We start from the raw sequence: 19,549 nt of genomic DNA, 5'->3' as shown, positions 1-19,549 counted from the left end.
CATTTCAAAGGATATTTTACAGTTTCTTTCTATGGTGTATTGTCACACTGCTTAATCAGGTTAAGATGAAGGTTGGCGCATGTTGAAACGTTTAAACCCGCTGCATGTTTTGCACCTGTCCTAAGCTATGAACCTGTTTCAGTGCTATAGTAGTTTGTTGATGTGGTTTTTAAGTTTTAAACGTTTCTGATTTTTTATATAGATTAGATCGTTGGTTTTCCTTTTTGAATTGTTTTACACTAGCCATGTCTGGGGCCCTTTATAATTAGCTGATTGGTGTGAGCAAAGACTCCGTGTTGAATTCTGTACTTTGACCTATAATTGTTTACTTTTTACACAATATGACTTGGATGGACAGTTGTCTCATTGGCACGCATACCACATCTTCTTATTTCTATGTATTAGGATTCTCGTTGTTAATTTGTTTTTTTGGCAAATCACATGTTAAAAGTTAAGTCACTAACCTCATGGTATAAAATTGAAAGGATGACTAAGTATATACTGTATATTATAATCATCAACGAACTCATCAAAACGGTCTACAATATACAAAATAATAATAAATAATTAGAATGTTAACCTGAGATCACCCCTAGTTTTTGGTGGGGTTCGTGTTGTTTATTCTTTAGTTTTCTATGTTGTGTCATGTGTACTATTGTTTTTCTGTTTGTCTTTTTCATTTTTAGCCATGGCGTTGTCAGTTTGTTTTAGATTTATGAGTTTGACTGTCCCTTTGGTATCTTTCGTCCCTCTTTTTTTAACAGTTGGATTTAAAGAATAAAAATGCTTATCTGTTTTTAACATGTTTTTACTTCTTTCGATACTCCTATCGTATAGTGAAAGAGTTTTCCGTTTACGTTACTTCATTTTTAAAAACATTCCAACGTTTCATCTAATGTATTTCATGATTTCCCGAACTTGTTTACCAGTTTGGTATAATAATTGTAACCTTAAATTCATTTAGGCATTTGCTATAACCAATGTACCGTATCTTCTCTGAAAGTTATAAACTTCTGCACATCCAAACTCGGCACATATGCAGTGGGAAAAAAGTATTCAATTGTATTCTCATTTTTTCAAAACTATATGGTGACCAAGGACTGAAATGCCGACGTCATCTATTAACTAGAAATGTATGCTCTAAATACATCTTCATGACATTTTCTCCTATTTAAATATTTCTTTGTTATTTCTTTTAAAAATCTTTTTTTTTGGGTAGGGCAATCATGTTAACCTTAATTGTAAACCACTGGATGTTTGATTGTTGTTAAAAGTCGTTTCACTACTGACTTATTACAAGTCATGTACCCTTAAATTCATCTAATTTCGCGTTGCATATGTTCTGTTCCTAATGAAAGTCATATATACTTACTAATATTAACATCGGTTTTCTCGGTCCAATAACTCCCCAAATACCAAATATCCCAGTCAGAAGTTCTAACGCAAAAACTCCAAGTAGAGAAAACACAATTGATTTCATTGTTGTCCCTAGAGGCATGCCGGCTACATCTTGCAAATCCGCAATTTTTATAACATCTGCATCCAAGATGTCGTCGCCAACTTTGATGTAGATTGCCATCAATATAAATCCGAAAGCTAAAGTCTGAAAAAGATAGAAGAACATCGAATTCGTTATTATAAAACAAAAGCAAACAAGAGCGTTTGGAAAGGGTTCCCTGATTACAACTTCAATACCACAACTAAAAATTTCAGCACCTTTCTCCTAGACGAAAATCAGTTATAGAAACTCTATTGAAAATATCGATATTTCTACTCCCCCTCATGCTCCGTTTCTCATCCCTGATTTCTACATCTCCCTAGGTTTAGTTATTCTTGGTACAAACCTCCTACGTTTCGATAGGAAATAAAGATAACATCGTATCTCATTTCTTATTAAGTCAATAAGCGCCCTTTTCTGTCAGCATATATTGTATCAGAAACAACTTAGAAAACGTGCAATTTTTTTGTACTAGTACATTAAAAATGTATATAATATAATATGTTTAACCCCTATGTTTTATTGGATATGTCCGTCGCAAACCTTTAGTAATTTATTTGGTGGTTTGGATTGATGAATGTCTGATAAAATAGATACCTAATTGTGTCTGGGGATTTTTTTCATTTCTTTCAAAGCCTATTTTACTGTATCGGTTTTGGTAATTGTTAAAGACCCTTTGGCATGTTCGGTGACCTTAATTGTTCCTTTCTTTATCGTCTGGTTTTTAAATTGACAGTTTAATCATTGGCAATACAAACATAGCATTTTATTTTAATATAAAATAGAGGAGAGAATATAGTCCTCAATAATAACGATATGTCTTCTCAATATAGTGAATATTTCAAGATCTTAAATGCCAAGTCGAACTTCATAGTGTACACGTTTTGATTAGAGGCAACATGAGTAATAGAATACAGATTGTATAATATTTACAATTCAAATACAATGCTTGATTATAATAACTGTCTAACTGTATGAGCTTCGTGAATTCTTAAATGAACCTTTCCATGCTTTTTTTTAATAAAATGATTCTCCACAAAGTGCTAGCCATAAAAAGAGCAACTTTATCCTAGTTCAAATTTTTCTCGCATCTGTTTAATTAATTCCTTTTTTTAACGGAGGTCCAGAAGTTGAAAAATAAAATTTGTTTCGTTTTACACTTTTCAATATCACTGTATATTATCATCTTTTTTGCTCAGTCACCAGTTTAGTCAAAACGAAATCATGATGACTCTTAATTCAGAAATTATTTTGAGGTTAAAAATGCAACTGGGTATATTGAATTAATAAAATCGTATGCATATTTTCTTTATATCGCATTATCTATCTCGCTTTTTGTCAAGTCTTCATAAATTGCATTAATATGCACGCAATAATTTCTATATTTACAATATCCTATATAAAATGCGTCGAACTTAGAGAGTCAAAACATAGTTTCCTTTTCTAAGTTTTTTCCCGTCGTTGAATGCAATTTGAAACCATATTTCTTGCTAGAGTCAACACGGCAACACTATGTCTTTGGTGAGGTTCCTGTTGCCAAGTTTTTTTATTCATTGAAGTATTTTTTGTTGTCCAGTTTGATTTAAAATATATGGACAGCGTATTGTCTATTTGTTTCTTCGACTAAACATCGCATTAACTTACACTTGGTATCTATGTTGACAGGAAAACAAAAAGATGTTTTGCAATATTTTCCTTTAACCTTAACGTCAAAAATTCAATTCTTCCTAAGTAAATACAGTTCCGGACAAACGTGCTGGATTAAAAATCTGCATAATAACATTCAATGCTGAGACATATAATGTCTTTTGAGTTATACACAAGGCTTTTTTTTAGTAATCCCAAAACTAATAAAGAATGCGTAGGTATATCAGCCATGTTATATTTCTATTAAGCTTGATGTTTTTTTTTTTATCTTATCTAATGACAAGTTCAATAATCTTATTCAAATATATTTACTTACCCTGGTAATTACGGATGCCGTCAGAACAATATTTGCTGAAATAGTTAAACGACCTCGTCTAATTTTCGCCATTTTAAAATTTAATAAACGTCTCGTTATATTTGTGCATTAACGGTCGTAAATTACTGATTCGTTGATTAGGTTAATTAAATTAATTTAAACTGCATCGATACGTTGTCATTTAGAATAATTAAATCCTTCAACAACGGTTCATTTAGATATTATAACTATTTGTTTGATAAACCTTTATTCAATTATATGATAACGAAACAACCAAACTAACTAGTATTTACACTAGTAAGCGTGCAAACAAATGACATGCTAATAGTTCTTGGATTACAATGAGAAATCTAAATTAAATAAACAAAATGTAGCGTCTAATACAAAATCCACAAAAAGCTTTGAATATATATTTAACCTTTAAGTATTTTTACTTTCAGTTGATTCACAATTTACCCAATAAACTGAAAGCGGACAGTATGCGATTTACTACAAGGATATCACGTTAACGTGAGACGTCAAATCGTTTCTCACATTTACTTCCGACTTAATGGATACCTGTTCAGTGCCAGTCTCAGTTACACAGCTACTTTTGCATAGGTACTATTTCTGTACTAAAAGTAAGTAGTACTGTAAATTTACTTTTAATATTTAGTACTATTTCTTTACTTTAAAATTATTGTAATTTTTAGGTACTTGTATTTTACTTGTGCTAAATGTTTTGGTACAGAAATAACACAATATTCAATGTTTGAAAATCATAATTTTAAGAGATCATGAAGTAGAAAAACTCTCAAAATGCTGAAAATGTAATGGTAGTTACCAAAAATCTGCAGTACCTAAATTTCAAGCACAACTAAAGTACTGTAAAAATTAGGTACCTAAATATTACAATAATTTTAAAGTAACAAAATAGTACTAAATATTAAAAGTAAATTTCCAGTACTACAGATTGTTAGTACAGAAATAGTACCTATGCAAAAGTAGCTGTGTATCAATCCTGGTATCTCTGATGAATTTAATTAAAAAGATATAATTTATAATAATTTCAAAAGATGGCCAAAATTATCGGCCAACCTTACCATCATATTTGCAAGGTACCCTTACAGAGTTAGAAATGTTACATTTATACCTTCTGCGTGTCAACTACTTTTCCGTAGAATCTGTAACTCATATTATGAACTAAGATACCTTTAATTGGTATGGTGTGCGCATTGAAACAAAACTAAAGCTTGAAAACTATACAAAAAATTAACACATATGCACTATTTTACACTAATTTTAAGTTGAACTTTGTCGTGTATAATCAACTGAACGATTGGCACCTAAACGCTCGCTTACAGTTTATACTATTATAGTAGGTTAAGTGAACAATACAAAAAATGCAGTGTTTAGTACCCAGCATTATACATGTTAAACGAATTTTAATATTATCACAATTGCCAGCCGTGTGGTCAAGATTGTACCATTTCTTGTGTGTGTGTCCTTTATGCATCGTGATTAAAAGACAATACCATTCAGGGCAATATCGAGCATGTGACCTATAAAATCACTGAGCGACACATTACAATGTAATCCAGGTGTTAAAAGTACAAAAAATTAAATGTAAAGTAAAGGTAAATTAGCCGGTAAATTATTGTGTAGATTGTAGAGTTTCTTTTGGGGACTTTTGATGTATTTTATTTACTGTAGAATGTTATAAATATTTTATACGCAAACTCTGTCTGGGTAATTGATATGAATGTTTAACTTATGTATGCCAAACAAATAAAATAGATTTTTTTTATAATAGTCCACCGTTTATCCCTGGACATTGGATCATTGTTAACACAGGGCCCCTTGTGTATACTTCCCCGGGTTATACAAGGTAAACAATATTCAGGTGATTTTCAATAACTGTATTTCAAGTCTTAAAAATAAACAAAAATAAAAACTACCGTTCAGGGCAACTTAGACCACCCTAATTCAATTTGTGGTTTCTGTGTAGTATGTTTAGGTATTTCTAGGCTTGTCGTCAAAGTGTGGATGTGAGAATCTCATAAATCGATTACAAAGATACTAACTTAGCTTCCAAACTGAATTCGCGGGTATCGCAAGAACTACAAATTAGTCCAGTGTTTTGAGACATTCATCCGTTTCTTGTTGATATATGATATTTGGAAAATATAACACACTAAAAAATTGCTTTCTGTTATGATTAAATCTATCTGGTTAATATTCAGTACCGAATATAAAAGGGTTATGGTGGTTTCTCCTAACTTTGAAAATGTATTTGAATCAAGAAAATAGCGAAGGCAAATAGATCAAAAACGAGTTTTGCAACAGAGAAGGTCTCAAATTAACAAAAACCTGACAGAAGAGCAGAAAACAGCCATATCACTTTTTTCCTTACAGCTAGAATATCTTACAATCAAAAGGCTGAGCCAAGTAGATACCTAAACAATAGAATATACTTTATTAGGACAAATGGCCGTCACACTTAACTTCGAAGTATGTTTAGTAAAACATTTTGTAAAACATATGAATTTTTGTTATTGTGGCACCCATAAACAATCGCTCTACCTATAATGTCAGTGAATGGAAAGAAAAAGAAGACAACATACCAGTTCTTATAATTTTGATTACATTTATTTAACATTTGATCATTACGTATTTTTTAATATAATACATACAGTATGTCATGATGCTTTAGAGGTGTGAAATAGCCTATACATTTTTTTTTTGTTTTAAAGATAAACCATTACAGTAGCTGTCATTCAGCCATTTATAAAAAAACGTTTAATTCTACTATAATTTGAAATTTGTCAAATATACGTTGCATTAATGTTTATTAGTTTTTGCAATCTGTTTGGTTTTCTGACGAAAAGTTGCTAGTTTCTATATTATAAGATTTCATAATATTAAAAAGTCGCGATGATATGGCTGCATCTAGTGTTCTCTGTCTAGACAGTATCCAAGCGAACTCGACATGCGTAACAGAAAATAAATCCGTGCAGGAGTAAACTAAGGTGTATGATGTGTAGTCGGTATCCAGTACCCAGTATTTACCGTATGGAGCAACTGTAATAATAGAAAACAACGATGTAAGACAATGATCAGAGGCCAGATAATCGAGGTTGCAATCTAATTGCAGTAGTTTGTTCTTTCTAAAATAAGTCAAACTATACAGTACTATATCATAAGGCTTCAAAGAATGTGGAACAACACCTGATGAAGTAAAATACGACGCTAATATAGAAAAAAAGAAACATGTATATGTTTAATTATATAAACTCAAAATTTCAATAAATGCGTGTTTTCTTTCACGTTAATTGTTTGAGTAAAAAATAAAATTCGTGTACATTAGTAATTTGTTTTTATTTTGATAAAATGACTTTTATCTTAATAATGTACGTATATGTGTTAAAAATCGCAACAATTTAAAAACACTTTGAAATTTGAAATATTAGCTCCTACAATGTATCAAGTGCAAACAATAAGTTAGGTCAGTGTATTAGTGATACGATCTGCGTTAACGAGCGTTTACTACAAACAGTTTACAAAAATAGTAGACGCGCCTTTTACGTGTTAGCGAAAAGAAACCGCTAAAGGAAACGCCCATTTTTGTTTATGTCTACTGAAATTTGGAGTAAACGGAGATTTAGTATACGAGAAAAAACGCCGCATTAGCTGTTTTTTGCCCGTCTACAAGCATGGCTAGGTATGCATCCATCTGTCTTGCATGTTTACACAATACACATTGTATATTTATTTCTTTCTTTCTTATATATCTAAAAGATCGAAACAGGTGATTATTTACCTGGAGAAAACTTAATGGCAAGCTTAGCTGGTTCGTTGGGGTCTGGGTTGTATCCGTCACCAATCGCAGTTGTTATTTTACCATCTCTGAAAAGAGAATAGAAAGTGCAAATGCTCTCTTTAAATAATGATAAAGTGGTATCATATATGTACGATGTTTTTTTTTTTTTTTAATGTAAATGATGTATTTCTGACAAATTGTTTAATTCAAATAAAAATATTCTGTTTCATTTAATTTATGAAAATATTGATGTATGAACTCGAAAAAAAATCGCATCCATGCATTTTTGTTACGTAGGGCTTTATTCTAATGATACATTTTGTTCAGTTATCAATTTGATTTTTTTTTATCTTAAAATTTCTAGTCAAATAGTTTTATTGAAACTTGTTGAAAACCGATTCTTTTATTTATCTAATTCAGCCGCTGAATTTCAAATATTTATACCATTTACATATTTATCTGTATATAGCTGATTAAATAAAAGTGTTGAGTATTGCAGACACATAGAATTAATTATTGCAATCCATTATGATTTGTTATGAAGCAGGACTGCTGTGCTAAATTCTAATCTTAATTACACTGGATGGTTCGTGTTCCTGTATTACATATTAAATAGGTTCTGTTTGGTTACATCGACTTTATGTACTGATAGAAACTGATCGGTATTACTGAACAAAAGGTGTTGAAAAATTGCTCTAAACACCAACAATCAATAAGATTTTTCAGTTTTTCTTTTTTTGTGCTTTATATTATGTCAATTTTGTTCGTGTAACACGTTTGGTAATTTTGTATTTGTTCATCCTCCTTTTAAAAATTCAATTTACGTCAATTCAGACGTTGGTTGGCTAGGAGAGGATATACACATTTTTTATTGTGTCATTGTGCATACTCGTATTTATATTTAACCTACTATGAGCATGCTGGGGACAGTTTGTATAGATAATTATGTTCTACTATACCATACTAGATTTAATTGTTGGTTACCTTTAACGATTTTGTTCTGTTTAGTTGTGTTTATATTTATCATATCTAGTATGTGTAACCCTGGCCTCACAACTTTTTGGAACTTTTGGTCCTCGTCGATCTTCAACTTTGTAGTTGTTATGGCTTTCAAATTTTTATTATCTGAGTATAGTTTTGTATGGACGTAGCGCGCGTCTGGCGAATACAAATATTTTAAACTGTTACTTTTAACGGCTATTATTCGTTTGTTTCGCTGTCCTATATTTTCTCCCATTTATCTGTATATTTATTGTAACTCTATGTTGTCATTTTAGTGTTATAATTAACACTGTCATTAAAGCGGGAGGTTTGGCATGCCACACAACCTAGTTCAACCCACCATTTTTTCATAAAATGCCTTGTACCAAGTCAGAAAAATGGCCATTGTTACATTATAGTTCGTTACTGTGTGTTTTAAATTTCGCTGTTGTGTCTCTGTTGTGTCGTAGTTCACTTATATTTGATACGTGTACCTCAGTTTTAGTTTGTAATCCGGATTTGTTTTTTCTCTATCGATTTATGAATTTTGAACAGGGTATACTACTGTTGCCTTCATTTGACAAAATTTAAGTGCTTGTTTCAAATTATTTTTATGCATTGTGAATTTTAAGCTAGGTAAACAAACAAGGTTCAACGCACAATTGTCTGCGGAACATTTCTGTTCTTAGTAAGAAAAAAATAGAGAGATAATAGGCAAAATTGTCGTAAATAGCTTATTTTAGAGTTCAGTATTGTTTATTATATATTGCTATATTTTGTTATAATATTATGTTGGACTTACTCTGTTTGCCCTCTATTGTATACTTGTATATGACCATTTGCCTTCTTTTGGTAATTGGCATGGATACAACTCTGACCATTTTCAAAATCTGCTTTGAACTTGTATATCTCGTACCAGTCTCCAAGATACTATAAAATATAGACAGATATCAAAATCTATATTGATTATAACATGGCATTTTTTTTTTATATCAGACCCCTTATCATGATATAAGTCCAAGACTCGATAGGCTCAAGGGATGAATTTGACCATGGGCTGATAAGGTGCTTGATATGAATAATTACATGTTATGTTTCATTTATCAAATAGTTAAGCAGAAAACATACAGACACAAACAGTTTTCAAACTTTTGAAAAACTGCATTTGTTGCAATATTTGTTTCGCAATTTTTAATAATATATTTTCCTGATTTCTAATACTTATTTTATCTCAGTTTTTTACGTTTACAAATACAAACGTACCATTGATGTGTATGTTTCGAAATTTGTCGAATGACACCAAAATATCATGTGATAAAGTTACAGAAAAGCATGCTATAATAACCGAAAGCAGTTGATTACTTAAGTCATATTACACGGCTAAAGCAATTCTTCAAATTTAATGAATAAATATATGTACAAACTAGTTTATTATGGAGTACAATTAAACCATTATTTCCTATTATGTTTAATGTATAAGTATATGATAAAAAAAAATATCGGATAGATAAGAACTCAATACATAATAACATTATGTATTTATAGGCAAAGTCAGTTTGAAAGGGAAACTATGGGCACTAGTAAATCGAATTTAACTTGATCGGACAAAAACGCATTAACGCTATTTAGATAAGATTAATCGTCATTTGATAAAGATTATCAAAAATTAAAAAAATATTTTTAATTTATTTCAATGCATATCAAATAATGTTAATGCCAGTCAAATAGATTCGCTTGCAGTTGTTCAATTTAATTCAAGACGGTGGTAAGTTACAACAAACAAATAGGCCACGCTCCCGTTAAACAATTTCAAACTGGTATTTATTCGTTTTAAACAGTGTTGAGATCCGAGCTTTGTACAGGTCAATCACTTAAGCAAAACAACATCGATGTATCTATCGTTTATTTGTTTCAAACTGTATCGACTTATATATAAATGCGTGTATTCTTAGTAAAGTCCCATACTTAACAATTTAAACAAATGATCAATACACGTGACATATAAGGGATTTAAATAAAAACATTTAAACATTGATGCACGGTTTAAAAAATGAAATACTTTTGAATCTGTTAAAAATAAAATAGTTAGATGTTTAACATATTTTTAATTTGCCCAAATGCAGTATATCTTTATCTTACATATCCGTTTCAAAAATTGCTAAGTGCTATGAAAACTCGTGACATGTAAATAACGTATGGTCCATTGCAATGACTTACGAAACTTTATGTATTCCTGTATATATATCCGTTTCTTTTTCTGTTTTACTATATTATACTCTTAAATTAAATATAGACACGGCAATAAAAGTAACTTCACAGAAATTATTTATTGTGTTCATAATTTAAATCGATGTATCTTATATTTTCGGTAAACAACAAATATTCCCTATCTGTATATTGATATATGAAATAGCTTGTAATAAAAATAATGTTGTGTTAAGTAATGAAATTAATGAAGATAATGTTGATATTTGTTGAATTTAATAAACAGTTAAGTCTTGCTCAAAATTGTAAAAGAAGTAACAACTCAATGAACTTTTAAAACTGTGTCAAATTGTAATACCGGTCACTGTCATGCACGGTGACGAATAAAAAGTCTTATATAATAAACATGTATTCTGTTTATATGAGATAAATTTTAGTCTGCGATAACGATGGGTAGGTTGATTTAAGTTTAACGACCTTGACTGGCTATTAGTCGGCATTCTCTTACGTCTTTTAATGCATCGAAAAAATATATATTTACGTTTGGGGCATTTAATATAAGTCTACCTACCAAATTGATGATGATATGTGGATGTTTTACTTCAAATTGAAATGAACATAAACATTGTAAATGTTATATATATTGTATTGGTATATCGACAGCATGGGCATCCTTTTCAATACAAATCAAACTTTATATTCTCTTGAAATTATCTAAAATATTCAGATTTAAATGAAGGAAGTTTGATGAGTCATATACCTTTGCGTTAGAGTTAAACATTTATGTCAGATCCAAATCCTTAAATGTTTGCATTTGACCAGTGCGCTTATAAATCGGAAAGAACAAAAGTCTCAAAAACATTCAATATACCTTGTTGATTCAGTATAAACAAACGTTTTCACATAAAAACAAAGATGTAAAAGATAACGATTGACAATTGAAAATACTAATATAGATACACGATTCCCTATTTAACTTACCGATGAAAGCTTAAAGTCGGATACCACTTTCACATCTGGACATTTTCCTTTTGAAATAACTTGTGAATTGGAACTTCCAATTAAAGATAAAATACAGAATATATTAAAATACACCATTGCTCAGTTTTGATGTCGACTGAACTTATACTAAAGATACCTATAGTGGAACCTTCAAGTCCTAAAACTATCAGCTTTTCTGTTGATAGGTGATACCATCTGACCTTCAATTTGTCACGTTTATGGATAAGCACTTCTTATGTAACTGGTTGTAATATATGACCTGATAGTCAAAAGGACGTTTGTGTCACTGAAAGTTCATGTACATTACCATATATGTGTAGTGGAATTGTGTACATTTGTTTTGACATCGGCAAGTACAGTAGAATACAATGACTTAAGGATGTTTGCTCCTCTACTTTTTGAATGTTTGCCAGATTTTCGGAATCCTCCGGTTTTATCCATGTATTAACATTTAAAAAATTTGCCCACTAACCCCTACTTTTTTTTATTTTTTTATAACATATTATTTCAAAAGCCATATTTCAACATCTTATGAAATCCTTGTTATTTTTTCATACTTTTTTAAACAAAAAGGTGTTACGTGAAGGAAAAATCTAGAGAGAATTATTTCCCGCCAAATTTTCAACGGCTTATATCTCGAAAACAAACAAGCACACGGACCCTCCATTTTTTATGCTTTTTTAGTTTCTTCATTTATATACTTTCAATTTATAACAGTCTTTTAAAAAGCTTGTTATTTGTAAACAGAGTAGCGAACATCCTTAATAAATATTAAAACATAACTATTAAAAAAAAGCCAGATACAAAATAAAGATAAAAGCAGAAAGCAACAAGACAGAACATTAGAGTGAGTTGTAACACACTTTAAACAAGCGGACATTTTCATATATGTGCAAAATAAATCTTTACCAACTTCTATGAAGGACAAATATATAAAAAAAGTATTCAAATGCAAGCCCTTTTATACACAATCTTGCATTTTGTCATTTTCTCTAATATTTTTTTGTTGATAAGTTGTGTTGCAAGATAATAACGTGGTGTTGCACACAATAACATAAAAGTGTTATGTACTTTCTATAATTGAGATATGTTTGAAATTGTGCGATCAAGGATGAGTTTATAAATAAAGGCAACAGTAGTATACCGCTGTTTAAAACTCGTAAATCTATGGACAAAAAACAAAATCGGGGTAACAAACTGAAACTGAGGGAAACGCATTATATATAACAGGAGAACAACGATACAACATTAAAATGCAACACACACAGAAATGGACTAAGCATTAGACAAAATCTGATGAGAATTACAAATATAACATCAAAACCAAATACATGAATTTGGGATAGAAAAGTACCGTGACATGTCTTATAGTAATGTGAATTCACACTCAAATATAAGAGAAAACAAACGACACAACGGAAACACAACGTAAAAATGTTACAAACACAGAAACGAACTATGATAGAACAATGGCCATTTTCCTGTCTTGGTACAGGACATTTTTAAAGAAAAAAATTGTGGATTGAACCTGGTTTTGTGGCATGCCAAACCTCGCACTTTAATGGCAATGTTAAATATAACATTAAAATGACAACATAATATTAAAGGACTACAATACAAATAAATAGGAGAACGTATTAGGCAAAGAAACACATGAATAATAGATAACAAAAGGCATCAGGTTTAAATTCAATACGCCAAAAACGCGCCTCGTCCACACTAGACTTACCAGTGACGCTTAGATATAAAAGTTCGAAAGTCAAAAAAAGTACAAAGTTGTACATGTGTTAAACCGGTAATGAGTAATACTCAATATTTTTCAATATAATACCTGCATTTAAAATTTTTAAAGTATACTATCAAATTTGATTTATCATTCACTCATCGTCTGCTCATCAAACGTATATCATTTTGAACAGATATATTATGTTCTTGAGGGGTATTTGCGAAAAATACCAGTCGAGAGAATGTAAAATTTCACTAGCCGTAAGGCGAGGGAAGTTCATTCTCAAGACTGGTATTTTTCGCAAATACCCCTCAAGAACATGCTATATCTGTTTAATTACACCGAATGTTGACGTTGAAAAACGCATTGATGATCTTGACGTTACAAGCGTCCAGTCGGATAGAGTAATTTTTGGCAAATACCATGGCAGAGAGGGTAAAAAGGCATATCCTTTTTGCAAAAACCCCGCGGCGTTAAAAAATGAACGATATTCATTTGATAAGATAAATTGGTGAAAAAAACACTGGTTATCAACCAATCAAAACCCAAGATTCTTACATAAGGTGTAATTACAAACAAAATAATTTGTCAACATATTGTTTATAAACATGATACAACTGTTACTGAATTGTCAAAGTGTTTGTATATTTAAGTTGAAATTAATATGTTCATATGGGCACAGGTGATTTCAATAGGAATTTTCATGTTTTTCCAATCATACTATTGGTGATTGTGTATTAAAGAATCATATGGGGTGTATGTAATACGTGTATAAGACCGGATGCATCACAATAAACGAACCGTCGAACAAATTAATAAGGGAGGTTACCTGTCGAGTTAATTTCAAGTCTGATATATGCGTAAGCAGATGTCGTATTGATGACAATGAGACAACTTTGCATCCAAGTCACAATTTGTACAAATTAAACCGTTATAAGTAAAAGAACGGCCTTCTTGACTTATCAACATAAGATAGTACCTGTACACTAATCTTCTGGACACGGATACAAGACAAACTCTGACATTTAGAACTTAACACCTAGAAATGTGACAAAAATAGCCATGTGTTATGCCTCCCAATCGAAGTGTGTCTTTCGATGTTGTGATGTTATACTATTGTTTCAGAAAAGGGAGAAGGTTTGGTATCATTTAAACATTTAATCTCGTTGCACTTCTTTGCACTTAGCTTCAGTCAGGAATCTGATTTACAGAAGTAGTCGTCTGTTTATATAGTTCATACGTGTTTCTCGTTTCTCGTTTCTCGATATTGATTAGACCGTTGGTTTTCCCGTTTGAATGGTTTTACACTAGTAAATGTTGGGGCTATTTATAGCTTGCTGTTCGATGTGAACCAAGACTCCTTGTTGAAGGACGAAACTTGACCTATAATGGTTTACTTTTATAAATTGTTACTTGGATAGAGAGGCGTCTGATTGGCACTCAAACCACATCTTCCTATATCTATGAACATCATTTGAAATCATTTGTATTCATCAGTTATCTCCGATAATCTTAAGCACAATACTTGAACAAAAAATAAATAAAACAGAATTGTGCCTCTATTCATAATTCATATTATTAATGTAGAAAATTGATTGACCTATTACATGTATTAACATACATCGGAGAATAAAGCATATAGCAAAACAGTCAAATAATATTTGCTATGTGTTTTTTTAAAGTCAAACATATTTCTAGAAACATAATCTTAAAATAACGGAGCAGTGTGTGTTTTCTTTCTTCCAAAGATCCATTTGAAACCCGCTAGCACACCTCGTTCTCCCTGGTTGTCTCCAAAAACTGATAAACCTAATTTTAGGTTTTTACGATTGTGTGATACACCAAGATTTGCACCTCTATGTCCGTTTGAAGAAGCAAAGCCTCCTGCGTTTAACTCCCAGTTTTTAATGCGATGAGAAAGGCCGAGATCTGCTGGTGTTCCACTATTTTCAGTTCGACTCAACTCTCCTTTAAAGATTGACTTGTGTTTTTGAGCAACAAGACTGTCTCTATGATGTCCTTTTAATGTACCAAATCCGCCTTGGTATAACGGTAAGGCCATTGGTCCTTGTTTTTGAGCAACAAGATCATTTATGTACAGAGCTATAACCACAAGAAAATAACATGACTTAATATTCTGAAAAGACAAAAATAAACCATTATTACATTAATTTTGTAGAACATTGTACCCAAAAAAGAAATACAATTTGAGTTTTAATCCAGTAAACAAAAGAAAATACTCCTATGTATTACTTACCATTCAATAACCCTTTTATTGTACAGTAATGTGATATTTGAAAGTAAAAATAGGTTTAAACTAAGGTTTTGTCGTTGATGACGTCATGAATTTTAGAGATTTTATGCACTAGTGCAATATTAGAATGTTTTGCACGAAAATGTTTGGTTACTTTTTGTGGGATATTTTATATTGCTATGCAATAAAATGGTATACAAATATCTATTCATTTAATTGATTTTCAAATGTCCACGTGTCATGAACACTTTTAACCATAAATAGTAATAACTAAAATACCGAACTCCAAGGTAAATTGATTAAGAGGATGTCTATAAAACTGAGAATATCAACCTAAGAAACGAATAAAAACGACTGTCATACTCCTGACTTGTTTGGGAAGTATCTGACGAAGATAGTAATTCGAACACAATTGTATTGCTAGCTTCACAATGTAGTTGTTTTGGTAATTTATCAACAATTAATTTGCAGCAGTTCAACAACATGAACAAGTGCCCTACATGTTTTTTTAAATTAAAATATATGTGTATTATATATTTTTCGTTTCTTAGTACAATTTATCAAATAAATAAAAAAAAAAAAAAAAAAAAAAAAAAGGTGAGTAGACACTCAAAATTCTAAGAAAACCCCCCAAAAAACGAAAATTACCAGGTAACAACATCTACAGTAAAAACACTGCAGTCGCTGAATAGTATTCGCATAAACAATTCATAAATTCCAACCACAACTATTAAGGGAGATACAATGTGTTTAAAGGAAAAATAAATGCTCTATATCATTCATGATGTTTGCTTGTCATGTTTTAAAATTTTTGTCACATTTTCGAAATCCTCTGGTTTTATCCATTTCAAATTTTTTGCCCATGTAACCCCATTTTTCTTTTTTCAAAATCTTTTACATGTATAATTATAAGCCATTTGTGAAACTCTTATAAAATCTTACTACTTCTTTAATAATTTTTGAGAACTTTAACTGGTCAATGATAAAGCTATGAAAAATCACGAAAGAAAATTTCCCCGCCAAAATTCCAATGACTAATATCTCGAAAATAAGGTCATTGACCCTATCCTTTTTTTGCTTCTTTGATTCCGCAATTAATCCACTATCAATATATACTATTGTTATGGAAAGCTATTTATTTTGAAACTGAGAAGCGAACATTTTTAACTCCTTTATTCAAGCTTAAATCATGTAAAATAATTTACTAACTGTAGTCTGATTCTATACCAACGCATGTACAGATGTAATTGGTTTCTGTCCATGTAAAGTATTATATGTTGAAAGCGATGTATAGTCGTTTAATTTAAACGTCGAATAAACTTTTAGTCATGTCATCAAAAACAAAATGAACGATATGATGGTGGCTAAAACAGTTCTATAAAAAGTTCGTTGTCATTAAAGGGCGATAAAAAGTATCCGTAAATGTGACATCAACAAACTGACACAATTAAAAAAAAAAAGAAATGTATGTATTAATAAAATATTTTAAAAATTTAACAGGTATATTTTGATAAGATTTTGTTAAATCGTCCTCAGGCAAAAAGTAATGAAAAAATACTTACCATGTTTGCGTCTTTTTCAACTGAGGATTCGTATACAGTTAATGTTTTCCCTCAAATAGATCTATTTATATAATGTTGACATTAAAACAATCTTCATGGTGTGTCTTAATATTAAACCCTTGCGGTCAAAACTTTTGTTTATAGAAACTATATCAATGTAAACAATACACACTATAATTTAAATTGCAATTGTGGTACTTTCCATGATACTTCTTACCGCATTAGAATTGTTTATGATGTCAATGTTTAATATAACATAATAAAAAAAGAATGTTGTATTCAGTACATCATTACATGGAATTTAATACATCAAATGCATAAAATCCATGTTAATTATCATTAATGTACATGTATGATAGCATGTACGTGCGTGGAATATTTTCTTTCGATTGTTAGTAGTATATTATAAAAAACAAAGTATTGATGTCATTTTGTAGTTGTCAAATATCAAATAGAACGACTCTTTTCTTTGAACTAAAATGTACTTACTTTTAAAGTTAAAATGTCCCTTTAGTATCTTCACCTCTCTTTCGAAATTTACTTTTAAAGAACAGAGTCCGAAATGTACATTTAAACGTTTTATGTCACATGGATTTCTTTTATGTGTGAAACACCACCCGAAAGTTTTCAAAAAGACGCTAACATTATGGTTCAAAATGGTATACATTTATTTGAACTTCCAATAGGATGTTGAACCCTTTGCAGCCCTTTGCTACAATTTCTGTCGGGATATTTATGCAGGATGTGATTATTCGATGACCGCATTTAATCAAATTGCTAAATATTATAATTAATCATCTACTTTATGATTCAAATACGGCATTTGATTTTATGATTTTAACCGCGCAATGCATTTTGAATTTTCTATCGGAGCTAAGTATTTTTGTAATTTTACTTTTTTCTAATTAATAATGTTCAAGAAGAGATTCCAGTATCAGGTGCTGACATTTGATAATATTATTACTGTATGTGTACTTTCTATCAATGAATGGTTATCGACCAGTTCCATATTCGATTGTATCTTCACTCTAATATTTAAGAAATAATTCTTTCATGCCATGCTCTATGCTCATTTTAACATGGGTAGGCATTATATTTGTTAATATCTTAATACCGAGCATTAGCGAGGTATTAAATGTTTACAAATATAATGCCTACCCATGTTTAAATGAACATAGAGCATGGCATGATAGAATTATTTCGATTCTAATAGGAATATTTTGAACTTTTGTACTTCGAAACGGACCTATACTATAGTAGACGCTCGAAATGTCGCCATTTTGATTTGATGAAGAAAAACCCTATAGAAAAATCAACAGTTTATCAAAAAAAAAAAAGAACAGAAACATTTAAACTGACTTTTAGAATGTTTTTATTATATTTCCTAGCAAGCAACACCAACACAAATGTCCATTTTGATCTCTGGGGTTTTTCAAAATTCATCTGACGTTGACGTTTCAATTGCGACGTCAATCACGTGCAGCCCATGCTCTATTCTAATTAGAACATGGCTCTGTACCCAAAGCTAAAGAAGCATGTCATATAAGAATTACCAATAACAAATAAATCACAGATATCTTAATGCAGGATCAAACAGCCACACATCTACGTGTCCCAAACTTGGTTCTTAGATGATACTTGTACAATTGGAGGTGTATGGTTTACAGACGAAAGTTATTTCCGGAAATCCCTTCTCAATCAGAAAAGGTGATAATTTGCATTTCATGTGGTGAACACGTGTCATATGGTATATATAAAAAAGAATCAAATTCAGAAATACATATCTTAGCTAAGCTAATGTAAAGACATGTGGTACTAAATACTCAACTGTAAAATGTTCCAAATTATTGCATTACTTATATTGCATTCAAATGTGTTACCAATCTTGACACGTCCGTCTGTATTTTTGTTAGATATAAATAAGAAGATGATTGTAACTGCTTCGTATCGATCAGATGACTGAAGCTATTTTGATATTGATATATTGACATTTAACGTTTTGTCTGTAACACCACTGTTGAAAGTTAAGGGGGTGTAGAGCGCACACAAATATGTGTAATCCTTGTTTCATTGGCAATCATACAACATCTCGTTAATGTTATATGACATACAGTAAATAAAGGCAACAGAAGTATACCGCTGTTCAAAACTCATAAATCCATGGACAAAAATCAAAATAGGGGTAACAAACTAAAACTGAGGGAAACGCATTAAATATAAGAGGAGAACAACGACACAACATTAAAATGTAACACACACACACAAAAACTAAGACTAAGCATCAGACAAAATCCTGTGAGAATAACAAATATAACATCAAAACCAAATACATGAATTTGGGATAGATAAGTACCGTGACACGTCTTATAGTAATGTGAATTCACGCTCAAAAATAAGAGAAAACAAGCAACACAGCGGAAACACAATGTTAACACACACAGAAACGAACTATAATATAACAATGGCCATATTCCTGACTTGGTACAGGACCTTTTTAAAGGAAAACAAGGTGGGTTGAACCTGGTTTTGAAGCATGCCAAACAAATAACTGGTAAATTG

The 19,549-nt window shown here is 30.9% G+C and overlaps 1 protein-coding gene and 2 long non-coding RNA genes across 3 annotated transcripts in view; all 3 read right to left on the bottom strand.

The window, feature by feature from the left end:
- LOC139482701 (uncharacterized) overlaps positions 1-19,549 on the bottom strand; it is a 931,021-nt gene that overhangs the window by 482,795 nt on the left and 428,677 nt on the right. The window lies entirely within an intron of this gene.
- Positions 6,062-11,781, bottom strand: LOC139529653 (apolipoprotein D-like). Its single transcript, XM_071325509.1, has 4 exons — positions 11,428-11,781; positions 9,044-9,171; positions 7,261-7,346; positions 6,062-6,521 (listed from the first exon to the last, which is right to left on the bottom strand). The coding sequence occupies exons 1-4, from the start codon at positions 11,542-11,544 to the stop codon at positions 6,292-6,294; spliced, it is 561 nt and encodes a 186-aa protein (XP_071181610.1). The 5' UTR covers positions 11,545-11,781; the 3' UTR covers positions 6,062-6,291.
- Positions 14,857-17,255, bottom strand: LOC139529652 (uncharacterized). The gene is made up of 2 exons (XR_011665856.1): positions 16,991-17,255; positions 14,857-15,311 (listed from the first exon to the last, which is right to left on the bottom strand). It is a non-coding gene; the product is annotated as an uncharacterized lncRNA (long non-coding RNA).

The sequence above is a fragment of the Mytilus edulis genome, chromosome 7 (assembly GCF_963676685.1).
Source record: "Mytilus edulis chromosome 7, xbMytEdul2.2, whole genome shotgun sequence".
Classification (NCBI taxonomy): domain Eukaryota; kingdom Metazoa; phylum Mollusca; class Bivalvia; order Mytilida; family Mytilidae; genus Mytilus; species Mytilus edulis.
This window is presented reverse-complemented; position numbering and strand designations above follow the sequence as displayed.

What these genes read in the sequence shown, in the direction of transcription:
- LOC139529653 (XM_071325509.1), bottom strand. Translation starts at nt 11,544, where the DNA reads ATGGTGTATTTTAATATATTCTGTATTTTATCTTTAATTGGAAGTTCC. An exon ending in CCGACTTTAAGCTTTCATCG is followed by an intron (nt 9,172 to 11,427) that starts GTAAGTTAAATA and finishes TATATTTTATAG; the next exon opens with TATCTTGGAGACTGGTACGA. An exon ending in TACAATAGAGGGCAAACAGA is followed by an intron (nt 7,347 to 9,043) that starts GTAAGTCCAACA and finishes TTCTCTTTTCAG; the next exon opens with AGATGGTAAAATAACAACTG.